We start from the raw sequence: 19,737 nt of genomic DNA, 5'->3' as shown, positions 1-19,737 counted from the left end.
CTGGAAAAATACTTCTGAACACAAACTAATGTATTCTGATTATTTACTTATAATATGTTGATGCCTATACACGATGATGTGGCACATTATTTTATTGGATATTTATCTGTCCATTAACATCTAGAATAGATGAGCAAATGTTTGTAGATTTTTTTGTGAATTGGAAATGGAATTTCACTACACATACATTCATTTGATTTATATTTTCTTTGCTATTTCTTTGTTCTCTGGCTTTTTACTCGCAAAAGGACTATCAAATCAGATGCAAAATAACATTACACAAACCTTCCACTCTGAGAAAACAAGTAATAGTAAAGCATGTTAACAACCTTTGCTCTTTTCTCAAAGCAAACATCAAAAGGAACATGCCCATATCTTTTCATGGTTAGGCTTACTGATTTATAAAAATCTTCCTATTCCTGAGTAAATATTAACTATATAATCGCTCCCTGAATGTTTGCATTATTAATAGAAAAAATACTAAAAAACAAAAGCAAATGAAAAGTCCGCCCACCATGCATAGATATTATATTACTGCTGCTAGTGGCTCATTGCCTTTTGGCACAAGATTAGAGAGACACCAGTTTCTCCCATAGGGAATTGCTATAATGGAAGATTTGTAATGTCAAGACTCAGATGAGAAGAGAGGCGGGTAGTGCAGATTTTAATTTATGACTGATACATCACCTAGAAGAGCAAAATAATTATTTTTTAGAATTAAGACTTAACAATTGTGTGTCAATTGCAATAAAAGTATGCACAAATGTAGCTGTTCAAAGTCACTTCTTGTTAAAAAAGTTATCTGGAACAGTGCTTTTCTCTGCTTACCTTATTGGAGAGGATCATTTGTTGTGTTCCTGGTTAACAGGGGGTTTATTCAACATGTCACCAAATGTTTCACATTTTGTTTTCTTATATTTTTGAGAATGGTGTTGAGAATGTTGCATGATAATTAAAGCAATATAAGCTCAGGAAAGTCAAATTTAAATTTAAGGGCAGGCCAAATTCTAACTTGTGCTTCAGTCACTTTGTGCCATTCTGGCCACACTAAGGAGACCAAGATCTATCCTAAACAGGGCATCTGTGAATTCATTTGATGTAGGGGGAATTCCTGATATGCAGGAAGTTGGTTTAGTTTGCTATATGCCACCTGGTGGAGAAAGGGGTGTTCCCAATTGGCATGGCTGATGCCAGGAGGGAGGAGTCTCCTTAGTGAACTGCACTTCTGCTCCTAAAACGATTTTCTAATTTTTTTGTGGTATTTTTATTTCCATTGCTTTGTAACAACATGAACTTTCATATCACAAAATACTTTTAAGATCTTCTTGTTGTCCTAGTGCACTGGAGAGATGGGGAGAGTGTCCTCATCTTCATAACATCACTTTAAAAAAGGTTACCCAAGAGACAGAGTATAAATGTATTCCCAACTATGAAGAACCCTAGACCTCAGTACAGCCAGGCCTCTTTGGGTGTCATTCAAAAAGACATCTGTTTCAGCCACTGGCAGCAGCATCTTTAACAAACAAGCTGCACTTTATATCTCTGGTTTCAGTAAAGATTACAAGGCAGCCAATGTGTTGTCAAAGCTTCAGGAACACAACTATGTGGCTTATCTCTCAAAAGCAGCCCGTTGGGTATATTATCACTGACAGGGTGGCCACTACTCCCTCTGTTAATGGCTCTACTGGTTTCTTGACAAACAGCAACAATATCAAATAGTTTCTTAGACTCATAGACTTTAAGGTCAGAAATAACCATCGTGACAATCTAGTCTAACATCCTGCACATTGCAGGCCACAGAACCTCACCCACTCACTCCTGTAATAGACCCCTAACCTATGACTGAATTATTGAATCAGATCATGGTTTAAAGATTTCAAGTTACAGAGAATCTACCATATTATACTCGTTTAAACCCACAAGAGACCCGTGCCCCATGCTGCTGAGGAAGGCAAAAAACCCTCAGAGTCTCTGCCAATCTGACCAGGAGGAAAATTCCTTTCCAGCCCCAAATATGGCAATTAGTTAGATCCTGCTCATGTGGGCAAAACCCTCAGCCAGACACCTGGGAAAGAATTCTCACTAGTAACTCAGAGCCCTCCCCATCTTTTCTTGTAGAATATCGGAAGGATCTGTGCCCAACATGGATTGGTTAAGGCCCAAAAATTAAGCTGCTTTGAGGAATTCCAGATGAAAACAATTTAATCAGGCATCATATTAACCTATCCCAAAAGGCATCAGCCTACCTGCTTACAAGAAAAGAGCTGAATGATAGGGTGGAGAAAGAGTCCTATAACCCTGAGAGCAAAACGTAGCATGGTGGGTCTTATTTTAGGTCTACTGCCTTGAAAATGTCCCTTTAATAGTGGAAAGATTATAGGAGACAGGTGTTATGTACAGGGGCGGCTCTAGGTATTTTGCCGCCCCAAGCATGGCAGGCAGGCTGCCTTTGGCGGCTTCCCTGCGGGAGGTCCCCGGTCCCGCGGATTCGGCGGCACGCCTGCAGGAGGTCCGCCGAGGCCGTGGGACCAGCGGACCCTCTGCAGGCATGCCGCCGAAGGCAACCTACCTGCCTCGCGGCGACTGGCAGAGTGCCCCCCGTGGCTTGCCGCCCCAGGCACACGCTTGTCGTGCTGGTGCCTGGAGCTGCCCCTGGTTACGTAATTTCAATTTTGGAGGATCCTACATCAGTTTATAGTAAAACCAGAATAGAATAAATCTAGGGTCAGCTTCTGTGTTGCACTGTGGCCTCTTTATGCAGTTTTGGTGGCATAAAGCAGCTAGACACTGGGCAGAACAGACCCTGCCCAGTGATAAAAAATAAGATAAGATAAAAAAGACAGAGAGATGTCAGAAAGACTCTGTGCTACCCCTTTGCCACCCTTGGTGTGGGGAAGCACTGGAGCATGTCAGGACATGTCAGAGGAGGAAGGAGGCATAGCTGGAGTATGCTGCACTCCAGCTAGTCATGGTTGTGGAATGGTCTCCTGGGGGCTGTAGTAGCTCCAGCTTGCCAGGCTGAGCACTTTGTACCTTCTCCTTACCCCAATTCCTGCTACGAGTACAGCTGGAGAGGAATGGAGAATCTGGTGCCTGATGGGGATGATCATTCCATTCCAGGTGCCCTATTTCTCAGTGCCGAAGTCTGGATCACCGACCTACTCCTTGCAAATAAAATAGATTGGAGGGCTGATGAAAATAGATGATTTTTTAAAATAAAGAATTGCATTTTTAAATTTAAAATCTGATTATTTTAATTTAAATTGGATTTTGAATGGCAATTAAATACGGGTTTATTTAAAAAAACTATTTAAAATTAAATTTGAAATTGGATGTTAAGGCCTGAACTTATTACAATCTATTAAAATCATTTAAATTAAATACAAAAATAATATTAAGCAGTACATGTTTGCTGCCAAGTTTTAAAGGAAGTCAAACCACTGAATTGGTGGAAGTCACTGACAAAGCACCGGGAGCCAGAGTTTGTTGAAGTACTAAACCATCTTTTGATAGCAGTGACCTCTTCTGCAGGTGCAGAGAAAATATTTTCTTTAGTTCTGTTTATTCAATTTCAGTACAATGACTAGTTCATTCAAAGTTAAGAGACTGACTGGGACCTGAAAAAGCAGGAAAGCTTCTTTTCTTCTTCCAATCTATGACTAAAAACTAGATGTGAGAGGGTGAGTTCTACTATTTCTAAAATCTTGAAGGACATGATAACGGGGAACAATTGGTTCAGTTCATTAACTACACATTATATAATGCTTCCTTTGCTATATAAATTGGTTAGTTTGAAATGCAAAACATGCTTTTGTAAACTTTTGGTAAACTTTTTTTTCTTATGTAACATTGACTCTTAAGATAAATTGTTTTTATTAAATAAATCTAACTGCTGGTTGTGCGCATTTTTAATTTAATTAGAATTTCCATCCATCCTTGACACAAATCACAAGAAAAATATTTATCGTTATCTAATAAATGGGAAATGCATCATTCACCATTTTCTAACAAAATAAAAAATGTAAAAATTAAGAATATGAATAAATGTAAATTAAGCTATATAACTGAATAAAGAAATGTGTAAAGATACAGTGTATCCTCCTGGTTAGCAAAAAAGAAACATCAAATTTTAATGTCTAGGCTATATTTAGTTGCCAGTCAACATGTTTGAATGGTTAGCAAGTAATAAAAATAATGAATCAGGGTTGTGTAGTGAAGGAGACTGCTCTCTGCAGGACCCCTGTCTCTTGTTGCAGAAGCTGGAAGGTGCGTGGTAAACGATGCAAGGGATTTCAGGAAGAAAAAGGGTGGTCTCATGCTTAAGGCAACTGAGTGTGGCCGTGGAGACAGTGCTGCAGGAACTAGGGGTGTTACCTCACCCTCTGGCTTGAAGTAGTCATAACAAACACCAAATACATGATATCCATTGTTTCCATGATCAGCACCCCCCACTATAAAAATTGTTCCAGCACCCTGGCCTGGAGAACTGGATTTTATCCCTGCCTCTGCCACAGTTCCTTATGTAAAGCTGGACAAGTCTTATAAACCGGATTTTTCACAGGAGGCCGCTGTGTGTCCCTCATTTTCTGCATACCTGATCTGAAGTTCTTGGGGTCTGATTTGCAGAAGTGCTGGGTACTCACAGCTAGAACTGAAGTCAATGGGAGCTGTGCTCTGAACATATAAAGTGCTGTAAAATGTTCACTACGCTGAAAACTCAGGTCCTAGGCTTCTCAGCGTGGGCACCCAAACTTAGTTAAAACTTTTGACAATTTTGCCTTTAATCTCTGTGCCTTAGTTCCCCATGTATAAAAGGGAGCTAATACCACCTCTTCTCACAAGGGTGTGGTGAAGAAAAAATAATTGATGACTCTTGAGCACTAATATACTATGATGAGAGTACCATAGAACAGCTCATGAGGAAATTCTAATTAATAGTTTTATATTCAATGGAGGGTTTGAAAGTCATGCCTTTAACAATGAGTATAAAAAGAAATAGAAAATAGCTACTCATTCAGTGAGCCTCATTCATCATGTGCACGGAATAAGGCAGGGGTTTAGTGGGAAAGAATAGTATGCAATCATGTCATTAAAAGGGACAGAATTAAAATTACACAGCAACCGTAATCCTTACATTTCCTTACTGCTGAGTGTGTGGCTTGGCAGTGCTAATGTTCTTTTAATGTAGTGTTTGAGATGTCATTTTATAATCCAGCACACGGAAGAAAAGTTAGGAAGGATTACTGAGGAAGGAAAAGTGTTGAGTGGGGTTCACTCTGAGTATAATGCCCACGTTTATTGGAGGGTACATACAGTATAAACTAAGTTGGCTGCATTACATCTAGGGTGGTCTTTCGTCTCTCCTCTATCTATGATACCTTTGTTAATGTTTACATTTACAGAAGTGGAATCCTACCAAAATGACAGACAACCAGTCAGACATCAGTATTCAAATGTCAAGTACAAATGGCCTCCCCAGCAGAAAAGAGTCCTCTCAAGACCCATCAGTCAGCAGAGGAACCACTGTGACCTTTCACAACATCTGCTACAGAGTGGAGGTGAAGAGTGGCTTCATATGTTGCCGAAAAACGACCGATAAAGAAATTTTGAAAGATATCAAGTACGTATTTAAACTTCTCTGTCATAGAGTACATGTTCATTTGATTTCCTTTCTTGACTGCTAGGTTCAGATAAGTCACTGAGCCATGAATACCTGTGTAATAATAATGTACAGAAATTGGTCAAGATTTCAAAAAAATGGGGGCTCAAAGTAGGCTCCCAAGTCCATATTTAGGCACATAAAAAGGTAACCTGATTTCCAAAAGTGCTTGCATCTTTGAATTCCCATTGATGTCAATAGAAGCTGCAGCATGTTCAGCTCTCTTGAAAATCAGGCCATTTTCTCAGCTGCCTAGATGTGAATGTATGAGCATAACTTAAGGTATTTTTAAAAACCCTGTCTCTAGCTTTGAGTAAAAACTCAAGACTTTAAAAGTAGCAAAGAGTATTATTCTGTAACTAGAACAATGTGTGTGAGAGTTTGGGTGCCCACAATTTTATTGCACTGTTTTCTATTACAGTTATTGCTTAGTAACTGCATGATACCGCTCTTGTTGTCAAGGATCCCTTGTACAGTGTTCGCCAGTTTCCAGTTAGATAAGTCTGAACTGCGTGTCATGAAAGTTAGTTGTATAACCTGCCATTCCATGATGTAATTGTAGTCAGTTCTCTAATTTCAGCTCCCAGAATGCATGAAAGGTTGGACCTTTATCTGTACCGCTCTTTGCCCATACAGCATTTCTTAATACACCAAGCTTTCCATGCTGCATAAAGTGAATATATCCACCAAATGAGAAATTTTAAATCCTTATTCTCTTACAAGAGTCCTACTCCAGTGTAACTCATTTGATTTAAACAGAGTGCAATGCTAAAGACTTAGATGGTCACAGTTTATAACCAGATTGCTGAAAGGGTACACACCCTCATGTGTGTCAGTTTCTCAAAAATATCAATTTTAATACCATTCCTACTAATGATAAATTTAGTAGGTGCAGGGACCCTTATACTTAATACAATTAGTCCAGCCCTTGTATTTCCTTTCTCAGTCAAAGCTCCTATTGACATCAACGACAGACTTGCCTGAATAAAGACCACAAGATCCTTCTCATGTTCAGTAGCAACAGTCAGCCGGATCTTATTTATAATGGACATCTTTAGTAATGACTCAAAAATTCTCTAGTCTTTTAACTTTATACCCATTTTAATTTTAACCTGACGTTGCTCTGTGGTTCTTGGAATTAACGTTTTATCCAACAGTTAGCTGGAAAGACAATATTAAATATCTTTGACATTTCCCAGGGCAGATAGAGTCAGCTCACACAGATTTCCTCACATGATTGGTGGGTCTTTGTATTAATTATTCACAGTTAGACCACAATTACTTTAATGTGATTCCCATGGTGCATTCTAAAGACCTTGGAAGGTTTGCCAAACATGGGTATTTAAGAGGAATCAGGTGATGATGATTTCTTACATTGTGAGGTTGCGTGTTGTGTTTGGAAGTTTGCAGGTTTTTTGAATAATAAAATTGAATCATAAAATTGCTAGTGATAAGTGAATGAAGCACAGATAAAAAGTATTTAGAAATCTTTATTAATTATTAACAGCTTTTACTGTTCCTGGGCTGAAGGTGATGGCTTTTTCCATTTAAGTTCTCTGTTGTTACAGAAGAAATTTGATTGGACATGATCTGTTTCCTGGGTGGCTTTTAAAGTGTGGAACCTGCTTCCTTTGGACAATCCCCTTAGCCCATCTCTGCCCAATTATAAGCATGACTGAAAACATTTCAGAGTTGTTTTCTATTTTAATTCCTGTTGGTCCCTGTGTACAACTCCCTGCTGCCCTTTACTTGGTCTTTAACTATTTTTGATGACTGTTATAATGTAACTTCATTATCTAATTACTGTACTTTAACTGTTTAAGCAGAACACCCGGACATTTTTTATAGGGGAAGGGGGAAAGCGGTGCCTTATGAAAAATAATAATTATAATGGATCGCAGACAGAGGGAAGTAACCAGAATCCAATGACACGAGGCAAGAAATAGCAATCGGGCATTGCCATGTGTGGAAAGTGTTGACTCACCATTAATTAATAATTGCAAAGGGAAATACTGATTGTGAGGGAGCCCTCTACCTGCCTGGTGCTACTTCAGACATTATTAACTAATAATGTTCATATACGTCAGTCGTATACATCCCAGAGTGGAGTTTCTTGCCTGGTCAAAAATCTATTTAGTTATATATGAGAAGCCTACCCAAAGGAAGGTTTATTCCAGGTGACTTGCAGACATCAAAAGATTCGCCCCTCACCAGTGAAAATACTCTACTCCTACATTCTGGTTAATTAATTAATTAATTTTTAAATCCTTGTGCTGAGACTGAGAGGCTAAATCTTCTCAAATTTCCTTTATCCAAAGCCATCCCTGCAGTTCTGCTTTCAGGTCATATCCAAAACTGGAAGGGGCCTATTTTCTCTCTCCAGTTTCTATGCACCCAAAATTTTATGTGAAGAGCTCATAAGCTTCCAGTACCCTCTGATTTGAAACTAAACCTCTGATAAATTGTTTATTGTTAACTTTTATTTGTTATTGTAGCAATCTCCATGTGGTAGGCACTTTGCAGACCTGGAAAAAAACCAGTTCTCTGTCTGAAGATCTGACAAACTACATTAGACAAAACACAGATGAAAGAGCGTGGGAAAGGAGTGGACTACAGTATAGTTAAAGTTACTGAGTAGTAGTGGTTCAGACATGACTTCTTAATTACAAGGATATTTTTTGCCCATTCCAAATCTCAGATCAGATAGATACTTTTAGATCCTCTCTGCCAGGCCTCTGATCTGATGCAGATTTGTGCTACTTCTTGGACTACGAGTGAGTTACCAAGTTTCCATTACTTACCACTCAATCAGCTAGTTTTGCTTTCTTTGTACTTGTATCTGTGAGTTCAGTGCTGCCTTTCAAAAGTAGCTACCTATACTGTATATATAAATGGTTGTTTGTGCAGCTCATTTTCCAGTTCCACAGTCAAACTCCCACTTCAGTGAACAAAGCCTGCATTTACACACACAGATATGCATTTGCACATGCAAACTGTACTTAAGTGCATAATGCTTGTCTGCATGTGCAATATGGGGGCCAGCTGTGAGACTTTGGCCCTTACCACTAAATTTTTCATCTGTAACAATGACCAAAAGAAGGGAAGTGTTGATCATAATCTAGGAAACTACACAGTGTAAATAGCTCCCTACTGTGTTTTATTGAAAGAGTTGCCTCCAAACAAAATGACTGGTAACCCAAATACATACCGGTACTCAATACCATTTCCTGCTGGCTGCTGAGCCTGAGATAGTTCTTTCCATCTGATGTAGAGTCATTAAGTCAGGTTTCCAAGTATTTCTTTAAATATAGATGCCTTTCCTACATGACAGATGCCTCTCTTACCGAGGGATGGCCAGAGATCCATGCTTGCTATGATTGCATGTATTCTAGAGTATGTTTGTGCTTAGTATGGCTATACATCAACATATGTCTTGCTATTGTTTGATAAGTATAGTTCCTGTGTTGTACTTTTTAGTTAACAATATTGGATATTTCTTTTTATTTTAAGTTAGCAATGTAAACTAAACAGGAGTCAAGTCATTATTTTATGTAACCAACTAGCTTCATAAACCTCAAAAGGATTTGATGCAAAATACATTTCTGAAAATTAATAGAACTAACCTGTAAATGAAACAATGAATGAGAAACCTCTTGGTTTTGTCTTACAGTGGGGTTATGAGACCAGGACTGAATGCAATTCTGGGACCCACTGGAAGTGGCAAATCTTCGTAAGTGTTGAAGCAGTGAAAGGACCTGTTTTACTTTATCCATGTGCCTCACCAAGAGGAATCATACCAACAAGAAAATGCACCTATATATATATTCAATATTTATGAACAACACTCCCAGGGCAAGATTTCAATCTTAATTCCACCAGAGTAAATCTAAAATAAATCTATGGATTTCAGAGCAGAATTTGACCCCAAGTGGAAATTTTATTTAAAAGTAACAAAAAAGAAAAAAAAAAAGAGCCAATTTTACTAATTTATTAATATTAATTTTTTTTAGTAAATATGCTCCCCTTATACATCAATCTACAGTACAGCAGGAGGCTTATTTTACTGAAAAAAAGATAATTCTGTTCTCTGAGGCGCTTTTAAAAAAATATGAACTATAGTAAGTTGCAAATTTTCAATATGGGAAAGCTTGTGCACAGCCGACTATATACTGTTAACTGTATTTGTCTGCCAGATTTGCCTTTCACTTCCCCCAACTCCTACAGCTTGGTGAAAATGTACACTTCAGAGCTCTTTAAGGTGATGGACTTTTCTTCTTCTAGGCTATTGGATATCTTAGCTGCAAGGAAAGATCCTCATGGGCTGTCTGGAGATGTTTTGATAAACGGAGCTCCTCAGCCTGCCAACTTTAAATGTATCTCTGGATATGTGGTACAGGTAAGTCAGTCTGCAGTGACTGCATCCGCCTTTGTCGTTTTAACATCCTCTGGGCCAAAATGCACCAGAATTGTCCAATATGAGGTAACTGCAGCAGCTGACTTGTCAAAACTAACCCAGGATATAATTTAGAAACATCACCCATTATAGTTGAAAATGTCAATGGGATAAGCTGATTTCCATTTCCAGGATTATTCCCTGAGCTTCCGCAGGCAGTAGGGACCTTCCACATGTGGCTCTTCCCCTGCCCATACAGAATGTTGCTTCCACAGCACCATTGCTCTGCCCATAGAGCTCCACTGAGTTTAGAGGTCAAGAGGGGCTGGAGCAGTGGAGGCTCATGGAGCTGACCCCTCCACAGCACCTTTCACTGCAGAGTACCTGGAAACCCAGGGAGAAGTTTAAACAGCTTGGAACTGTACTATGTCTGACTGCTACTGGGCATCTGCAAGGAGACCCAGCCAATAACAGCACAGTTTCTATTGGTGTACAGTTTGCAAGGGGAAACAAGGCCATTGGAACAGCAATCATCCCTGTAGGACATCATCTGTTTCCATATGGAAAGAGGCTCCATTCCCTATGGAACCTTTGGATCTACAGAGGTGGAAGGAGGCACAGCCTCTCAAATCCACAGCCCTTCTTAACCCCCTACTACTATAGGGGACTGTCTCCAGAAAAACTCTGCAATGTGAACCTCACTGAGTTTTCTCCCTCCCTCCCCACATCTTGTCCTGTGGGTATAACTCTGAGAGTGGGTTATCTGGCCCTATATTATAATTTATTTTCTATCATAGCATGCAGCTACATCTCACATTTTGAAGGTTTGACAAGTGTGTCTATATTCTGAGTTGATCTTTCTTTAACACTGTTCTCTGAAACAGGTCAGAATTCTAACTCATGCAGAGACCTGAGCCTACAAGAAGGTATCAGAAAAACACATCTCAAATTACAGGCATTTCCCTTCCCTATCAATTGGGTGGGGGTGAGTCTTGAGAAATGCTACAGGAAATGTTTAAGCCTGGTAAAGGAATATTCAATTTTACAATTGTTATCACTCTGCTATCTGGCTGCTTTTCCACAATAGGGAGGGCATGACAGCCCACCAATGTGCTGGAGAGATTCTTTGGGGCCACTCCTGCGAGCCTTATATTAAAATTCTACCACCAAATGAAAAGGAAGTTTGGGATTATTTCCCCATCCTTTCTGGATCCTAACCAGAGTTGATTTTACCAGTCGGGTTCATAAAAATGTCACCAGGGCATCCCCCCCACACTTTTACAACAGACCAGATTTCTCTAGGTGGATTGGGATTTTCAAAAATTGTTCCCTCAGCCTCCTCTGCAAGGTCATCACTCCATACCTCCACTTCATGCTCAAAAAGTTGGACACAGCTCTCCACTACCACTATGGTCAATACATTTTTCAAAGTTAAAGTTTTCCACAAATGTACAGCTCATAAGCTTGTTTGGCCAGAGATGACACCTCCTTCCTTAGGTATGAGAAAGTGTTTTTGCTTCAGTGGGAAAACAAATGAATGGATTCCCCCCTATCTCTTGCCTATCTTCAGTGCAATACTTATGGTTAATTAGAGGCTAAGGGAGAGAAATTTTGAGGGAGACCCCTGTTAAAATATGGTCAGTCCATCACTGACCCATACTCTCTCAAAACAAAGTTAGTAGAGAGCTGTCTAAACTTTTGTATGATTAAACATCAGATAAAAAGTCATTCCCTTTATAAGCAATAAACAAAGCCCAGATAAATTTCCTCCCTTACTTTTCTCAGAACAAATCAAGAAAACCCTCTTCCCCACTCCCCATAATCTAATTCCCCATACCACCCTCTTCGTCCTCCTTTTATACACAGCAGCTGAGGCTGCTAGACTAACGAACTCAGCTGCATCTGCTCCTCAGCTCCCTTTACCCCTTCACAGTCTTATTCCAAATCTCCGCAGCTCTGACAGAGAAAACAGTGGCTTGGTCTTTGCTGTACCTGGGCAACAGCAGCTCATATGTCTAGCGACCTTGCTAGACAATGTACCTCATCACAGCAGATAATGCTTCCTAAATAGCAGTGGTCTCTTGACAGGTGTACAGCTGAAGGAACTGAATGCTTGATTGTGGATCACAGTAAATCAGTCCCTTTTATCCTTTTTAATTTTCTGTATCCTGTCCTAAGGGTGACATTCTGGTTTTCATAGATGTCACATAATTGACTGACATGATTCTTCACTTGAACTATCAGTTTTAAGTTGTTCTGATCTTATAAAGTGAGAAGCTCTAAATTCTGTCTTTTGCTTTCTCTATCCACCGTGTGTGTCTCTCTCTCTCACACACACACACACACACACACACACACACACACACACACACACACGTGTTCCCTTCACATGTAATATATTTCTTCCTTCCCACCATCTCCTTTTCTCTTTCAAATTCAAAATGTATTTGGCACCAGGTTTCCCTACTCCATCAGTAGTGATTTGGCACTTTCTTGGTTCCTGGCTGCCTGCATGGTGTTTTCCCTTAAGCTGCTGATTCAGATCCAAGAGAGAGACTGCAGATGGGAGTTGCATCAGTTGTCAGGGCCACCTGAAGCCACAGAGTATCAAGGAACAATGATGCATCATGTAATGGGCTCCTACAATGCATGTATTTAGTTAAACAAGTACTGATCCAAAGGAGGTAGTAGGACTGAATGTATCCACACAGAGCTCCAGTTTGCATTTGCTTTGTCAATAACCCTTAGCCCCTACATGTTCAAAATGCTGCCCATACAATACCTAATAAATAAGTATTATTATACCCATTTCACAGAGAGGTAAACTAAGACAGGAAGGTCAAGGAACTTGCCTGAGACCATCTAGTCAACAGGAGTTGCTAAATCCCACAAAGTGCTGAATACCGTGACCCTGATCCAGCAAAAAACACTTAAACATTCACATGCTTAAAAAATGAAGTGTGTGTTCATTCTCATGAAACTACTCCTGTACTTAAAGTAAACATGGAATAATTGCATTGGGGCCACAGTGCTCAGTATGGGGCATAATCTAGCCCTGGTGCATTCAAACTCAGTGCTTCCTCACTCTCTACACTAGGCTCATTCCTCCTGGCCATGCTGCCTACCCTCTGCTCTGGTAACCTCAAGAGAGGATTCAGTTTAAAATCAGCAGTTTCACAGCACTCCATGGAACTGTTCTCACAACCTTTCTGCACTTGTTAGTTTTTGCTTAGCTGTGATCTGCAGTTACCATATCCTCAGATATTTGAAGAAAGATTTTATTCACATCTGTAGAAAGAACTCTTTCCAGATACTGATTCTGCAGGGTGCTGAGTGCTCTCAACCTCCATTAAAGACAATAGGAGTTGAGGGCACTATTTCCCAGAGGTGATGCTCAGCACCTGGGCAGGACCAAATCCAGAATCATTTTGTTGACAATTTTCAACTGTATTAAGGAAAAATCTATGTTTGAATTTTTCGCTGTGTTGCCATTGTTTAACTGCTCTGCAAAACCCTCTGGGCAGGGAGACATTTGGACAGTGTATATACATGTGTTGATTTATTGATATTTCTTCTATTTGAACATGTAGGATAGTCCCATGTTGCCATAAATTGCACAAACATGCAGAGACTAGTATTGAAAGCAAATATCTGATGGGATGTTCAGGTTTTGAAGATCCAGCCTATTTGATTCTAGCAGCTGTCACTGCCATACAAATGCACTCTGCATGTAAAGTATGCACGTAAGATGCATGTGCAAGTCCCAGAAAAGGAAACATGAAGAATGAACATTAAATATGTAATTTTGTTTACTTAGGATGATGTGGTGATGGGAACCCTGACAGTAAGAGAAAATTTGCAGTTTTCAGCAGCACTCCGGCTACCCACATCTGTGAAGGAACGGGAAAAGAAGGAACGAATTGACCAGATCATCAAGGAACTGGGTTTGACCAAAGTGGCAGATTCCAAGGTAAACTGTCATATTATGGTGCCCAATTAATGGCAAATATTAAATAATTTTAGACGATAAAATAGCTCCACTTTAGCAGGGGTGTTTTTGATTTAGTGGCTTATTCTAATAGCAGAAGAACTGATAAACTCCAGCACAGCTGCCTGTTCCCATAGTATCAATGAAGATAAAGGCTTGTTACTTCTGTGCCTATCCTTAAACTATCAGACACAGGACAGTGGTTACCAGAAGGAGGAAAGCAGGTGACCCGAGTGTCATGAAGAAACTTAGATTTCAGGGTGAAAACTTTTAAAGGGAGGTGGGGAGGGGCTTCTTTCTGCAACTTTCAGAGTTGCTCTATTGCCTTACACAATGTCAATCATTGAATCCATATTTGAATCCATAGTCATAATATAATCACCCAGAACTCTCCCAGAAGTTAATGTGCTGTTAAAGGCATTGGATGTTCTTTCTTGAATACTTTGAAGTCAGACAAAATGACACAAGCTGCTTGTTTTGCACTAGGTTGGCACCCAGTTCATTCGTGGGGTTTCTGGGGGAGAGAGAAAACGGACCAATATTGGAATGGAACTCATTACTGACCCTGCAGTCTTGTTCTTAGATGAACCAACTACTGGATTAGATGCCAGCACTGCCAATGCTGTCTTGCTGCTCCTGAAAAGGTGACTGCAATGGAATCACTGGGAAAGAACCAGCTTTGACAGAAATGCACTCCATAGATCTGCTGTTAAAATGTAGTTAGAATAGTTAACGTGTAGTTACTATATTGTTGGGCTTGTTTTATTCCTTTTTGTACCTTGCACTGGATTCTTGAACAACAGGTTGAACTGTGTTTATTTACTGATTTGTATTGGAAGGAATTTGAAAGAAGAAAACTCCACACAGAGCACAGATATTTGATACCTCTATTATTTTCCACTTTACATTCAGGATGTCGAAGCAGGGGAAAACAATAATATTTTCCATTCATCAGCCCCGGTACTCCATATTCAGATTGTTTGACAACCTGACATTATTGGCTGCAGGAAGAATGCTGTACCATGGCCCTGCTCAGAATGCCATTGAATACTTCAAATCTATTGGTGAGCTTTCTTCTGGAGCTTCAGTCACAACAGTGGACACTGAAAGGAACTTGCTTAAAATGCAGTTGTTTTGAAAAATGACTCAGTAAAAATGACTCTTGAATCATGGGATTCAATGGTTAATGTGCCTCATTGTTTCCTATACCAAAACATGAATTTTTTTTTAATATAACAGTAACATTAATGCAAAGTTGAAAAACCAAGCACTCAGAAATCGAGAAATGCAGAGTTGAGGATGAAGGCTAAACCTTAACTGTTACCTTCTGTGCTTATTAGTAATTCCTTTAAAAGTAAAAAGTAATGCATGTTATATCATAGTATTTAGTTTTGTTATATGAATTGTACACTAAGGCTCCAATTCAGTAAAACACTTAAGCACTTTACCCATAGACATGTGGGTTCAGTAAATCCAAATGATTAAACCTGCCATAAGGAGAAGCAGAAAAATTACTTATCATTAAGTCTATTAGTACCAGCTGATAGGTCAAAATAGAATTAGCAACAACAGACATGCAGTTAGAATTTGGAAGGGCTTATTTGTTAGTTGTCACCTTTGGATATTTTGAATTCTTACAGCTTTCCATTGTGGTGTAAGTTAGTACTCAACATAAGTAAGGGTATCATAGTCTGGCCTATGGTATATTACCTCAAATGCTTTTCCATACATGTTACCATCTGTAGAATGACTTGCTTTAGAGAACTAACACTGTTTCCCTGTAGGTTATGAATGTGAGCCATACAACAATCCTGCTGATTTTTTTCTGGATGTCATTAATGGAGACTCAACTGCTGTGGTATCAAGCAAGGCTGATGTTGATCTAGGTATAAAACTGAAGTTCTTCATACAGTAAGAAGCTGATTTGCAGGGTGACAAAATGTGTTTTGGATTTAACCACTCTGACTCTTTCCTCAAACAGTAAGGACTGCTCTGCCAATGACTTCAATAGCAAAACTCCCATTGTCTTTCATGAAAACCAGATCCAGCGCCCTGTTGTGATACAGTAGTACCAAAAACCAAAATTCGATAACTCTTTGTAACTATATGCTTTGCATGTGTACTTAATGCATACAATATTTGTCACGTTATTGGACTGATTTTGTTTTTCCATTTCTGCAGTGGTAGTTTGTTGCTCATAAATTCAGCTGAGATAATCAATCATTAGTATCACTTTCTTCCGGGACTGGACCATAGGTGGTTATTGTAATCACATTAACACTGCTATAAATTGTTCTACTACAACCCCATGTAGGGATTGATTCTTTTTAATCTCAACAAAATTATACAGTGCGAGGCCCGCTCTACACACAGACTCTGTACAGCTATAACTATTTTAGTTAGGGATGTGATTTTAAAAAATGAAATAACTATATTGGTACAACTCTTAGTGTGGATGCAGTTACTCTAGTATAAAGATTACTTACATTAGCATAGTTTATTCCCGTATGTAAAGATGAACAAACTATATATGGGTATAAGTACTTCTATACCGATATAACTGCATCCACGCTCCAGGGCACTGTACCACTTAACTATGCCACTGTGATTAAAGCAGTACAGCTTTTGTGCGCAGACAACCCCTAACTTTTGTGAGGAAAAGGTTATTTAAGGAATGATTGGCTGTGAGACCCTTCATTCCATGTGGTAAATCTTTGTTACTGAGAGTAAAATTTCTCATTTGCAGGGAGTCCATTTTCCCCTTTGACAGCCTGATCCAAAAGTGACATCAAGGGAAAGACTCCCATGGAGTTCAATAGATTTTGGATCAGGCCCTATATGCACACATGCTGTAGGAGGAAAACATATCCCTTAAGAATGAAGAGACTCAATCAAGGTTGCAGAATGATCCCTGCACAGTATTGGAAGAGTTCCTCAGGGACTCTCCTTTGCTTTCTGTTGAATTAAAGTAATTGCTAGTGGGTTTTTTTGCCCTAAACTAAAAAATGAATATTGTAGTTTTCAGAGACTATAACAAACAAGTGCCTGATTCTGCTTCATTGAATTCAATTGGAGCTTTACCATTGACTCCAATGAGTGCAGGATCAAGCTCCAGATGAGGAGGGCGAGTTCCCCGACACCAAAAACCTATACTGTAACAATCCAGAATTGAATTAATCACAAAACAAAAAACAAAAGTGCAAAAATAATAAAAGCTGCGGTATTTTCAATAAATAAATCTGAGTGTTAGCATATTAGTGACATTTCCGCACTATAATATAAAAATGAATTCACCATTGGCCAGGTGTAACTGATTTAATAATGGTTTAAACAAACCATTATTAAAGTACCAATTCTGCTGCACAATGTAGATAAAATATAAAACTTTGGCCTATAAGATCTAGAGAAATCCCCCCCTCTGCCCATGCAATTCTTGTGTTTTATCATTCTAATCATGAATTGTTTAGAAGATTTATTTATTTATTTATTGAGTCTTTCACACTTGGTAGATTTGAGAAACCAAAATGAATGCAATGATTTCAAACTGATATAGATCAACCGATTCTGGTGAACAGGCAGATATAGCCGTAAATTGTATTGTCTGATCGACAACACAGGGACAGATTCTCTCTGGCCCTGGAGGTGCACAGTATTTTGTATCTCATACTTCTAGACTGAGTGGAATGTATTAATTTATCAATTATAATGGCCTATTTAGTTATCTCATTGCTTAGTAACCAAAACTCTAGCATAACTCTTTGGGCTTGATTGCTGGAGAATTACTTTTTTCTATGAATTCAATAAAGGTAACCAAATATTTTTTCTCTTTAACCTGAAGATAACATTGAAGAACACATCAACCGTGATAAGACTTTGGCAGAGAACTTAGCAGAGCACTATTCCAGTTCCACCTACTACAGAGAAACAAAAGCAGTATTACAGAACTTTTCTTTGGAGAATAAAAAGAAAGTGAAGACAATTTTCAGACAAATTACATATACCACTTCCTTCTTTCATCAGCTCAAGTGGGTGTCGAAACGCACATTTAAAAACTTGATAGGCAACCCTCAAGCCTCCGTAGCTCAGGTAATCATAGTTAATATAACAGTTCTAAGTCCAATTTGATTTAGAGACCATTTATATTTGAAGATGGGCTAGGCACATTTTTGCACCTGCAAATTATTGGGCCTAAAATTTGCATCTAAAACAGGGGTCAGTATCTGAAAATCTGTGCCATAAAATACTAGGCTAAATGATCCCAAATAATCAGCATGACATGGACATGCAACAATTTATTAACTTACATTTACCATTATTTTAAGTGTGTGTGGGGCCTGAGTCTCCTCACACTTATGTCATTAACGACACAATTCTGCCACACTGACTCACAATAAGTAGTACCTTACCCTGCAAGTAGTCCCCTGCAACCATGCCGTGGTACACTGAGAAGTTGATCCTCAGAATCTCATCCTCACCTCTGATCTGTGCACTATGCAAGTCATCTGTACGCCAGGATCTGGCCCACTGCGTTCTTTTTTTTTTTAACAAAGGGAAAGTAAATTAACTCTCAACATATAATTATGTCCTAGTAGCTGAGTCAAAGAGAGTCTCATGGTCTCCTAATATATATATGCAACTTCACATAACGTTGAAATGGCTACACCTGAGGACCATGATATGTTATGTAAAATATATGTAATACAAAACATAGATTGGATGTAGCATGTCTTAAAGGAGGGGAAGCATATTCTATAGTGCAGAGTCTACATGACCTTCTTAACATTGCATTTTTGGAAATTCAGCACAGTATAATAATGTTCATGGATTTTTAAAATCTACAAGTTGCCTTTAAATAAAGAATTTGTTATTGATTTCTTCTGGGGAATAAGAAATTAGGAAATAACATTTATCGTCTTGATCCTGAGGTCCTTAATCCAGCAACACTCCCCTTTGAATTTTATCTGAGTAATACGAGAGGAGATCGAACCCATAATAACAGTTGTACACTATCACCGTTCTAAATTATCTGGATTAAGAAAAAAACATCTTGAGTAAAATAAAATCAATAGCAAAGGGGAAATCGGTTCAGAATCCATCCAGTTAAAAGGTTTTGAGTGTGTGTATCTATATCTGTATGTTGATAGTATGGATATCTCAAATAATTGCATTGCAAAAGCTTGACCTTGTGACAAGAATTATGCTTACAAGAGCTTTCTAATACTCCAGGGTTAATGGTCCTGACTTTTTTCTCACAATCTTTTCTAACTCCCAAACCTCATTAGGAATGGATTTCAAACACAGTCTATAAATGGTACACAGTTCATTAAGCCACGTTTGCTAATCCTCTCCAAGTTGGTCTTGATATGATCCTTTTTTCCCCACTACAATTGGCTTAGTGGCTGAATTATCCCTGACATTTGGTCCTTTCGGCAGGTTCTTAATGATATGGTACCACGTATCAAATGCTTTACAGTGTTAAGACTCATGCATCCCTCATGCTTAACCATGACTGAACTGCCCGATACCATCATTTTTGCTGAGATTTTCTTCACTTCTGCTTAGTCTTAAAAAATTGTGACATACAGATTTAATCATCCAGATTATATCACTGGATTCACTGATAATTTTGCTATTGAAAAAAATTCCAAGTTGCGTGTTTCAATTTACACAGAGCCAGATTCTGATACCCTACTTATG

General features: G+C 38.9%; 1 protein-coding gene across 4 annotated transcripts in view; it reads left to right on the top strand.

Moving 5' to 3' along the window:
- Positions 1-19,737, top strand: part of LOC123370704 (broad substrate specificity ATP-binding cassette transporter ABCG2-like) — a 36,727-nt gene that overhangs the window by 4,745 nt on the left and 12,245 nt on the right. For 2 of the 4 annotated variants that reach the window (XM_045017423.1, XM_045017422.1), the window contains 8 exons: positions 5,403-5,620; positions 9,330-9,389; positions 9,941-10,055; positions 13,870-14,022; positions 14,527-14,684; positions 14,953-15,104; positions 15,825-15,926; positions 17,879-18,126. In XM_045017423.1, coding sequence (XP_044873358.1) covers positions 5,421-5,620; positions 9,330-9,389; positions 9,941-10,055; positions 13,870-14,022; positions 14,527-14,684; positions 14,953-15,104; positions 15,825-15,926; positions 17,879-18,126 — 1,188 coding nt within the window. In that variant the 5' untranslated portion in view covers positions 5,403-5,420. Of the gene's footprint in view, positions 1-5,402; positions 5,621-9,329; positions 9,390-9,940; positions 10,056-12,017; positions 12,182-13,158; positions 13,189-13,869; positions 14,023-14,526; positions 14,685-14,952; positions 15,105-15,824; positions 15,927-17,878; positions 18,127-19,737 lie in introns of those variants that run through there. The other 2 variants (XM_045017424.1, XM_045017425.1) reach the window with 2 other exon arrangements.

Source organism: Mauremys mutica, chromosome 5 (assembly GCF_020497125.1).
Source record: "Mauremys mutica isolate MM-2020 ecotype Southern chromosome 5, ASM2049712v1, whole genome shotgun sequence".
NCBI lineage: Eukaryota > Metazoa > Chordata > Testudines > Geoemydidae > Mauremys > Mauremys mutica.
This window is presented reverse-complemented; position numbering and strand designations above follow the sequence as displayed.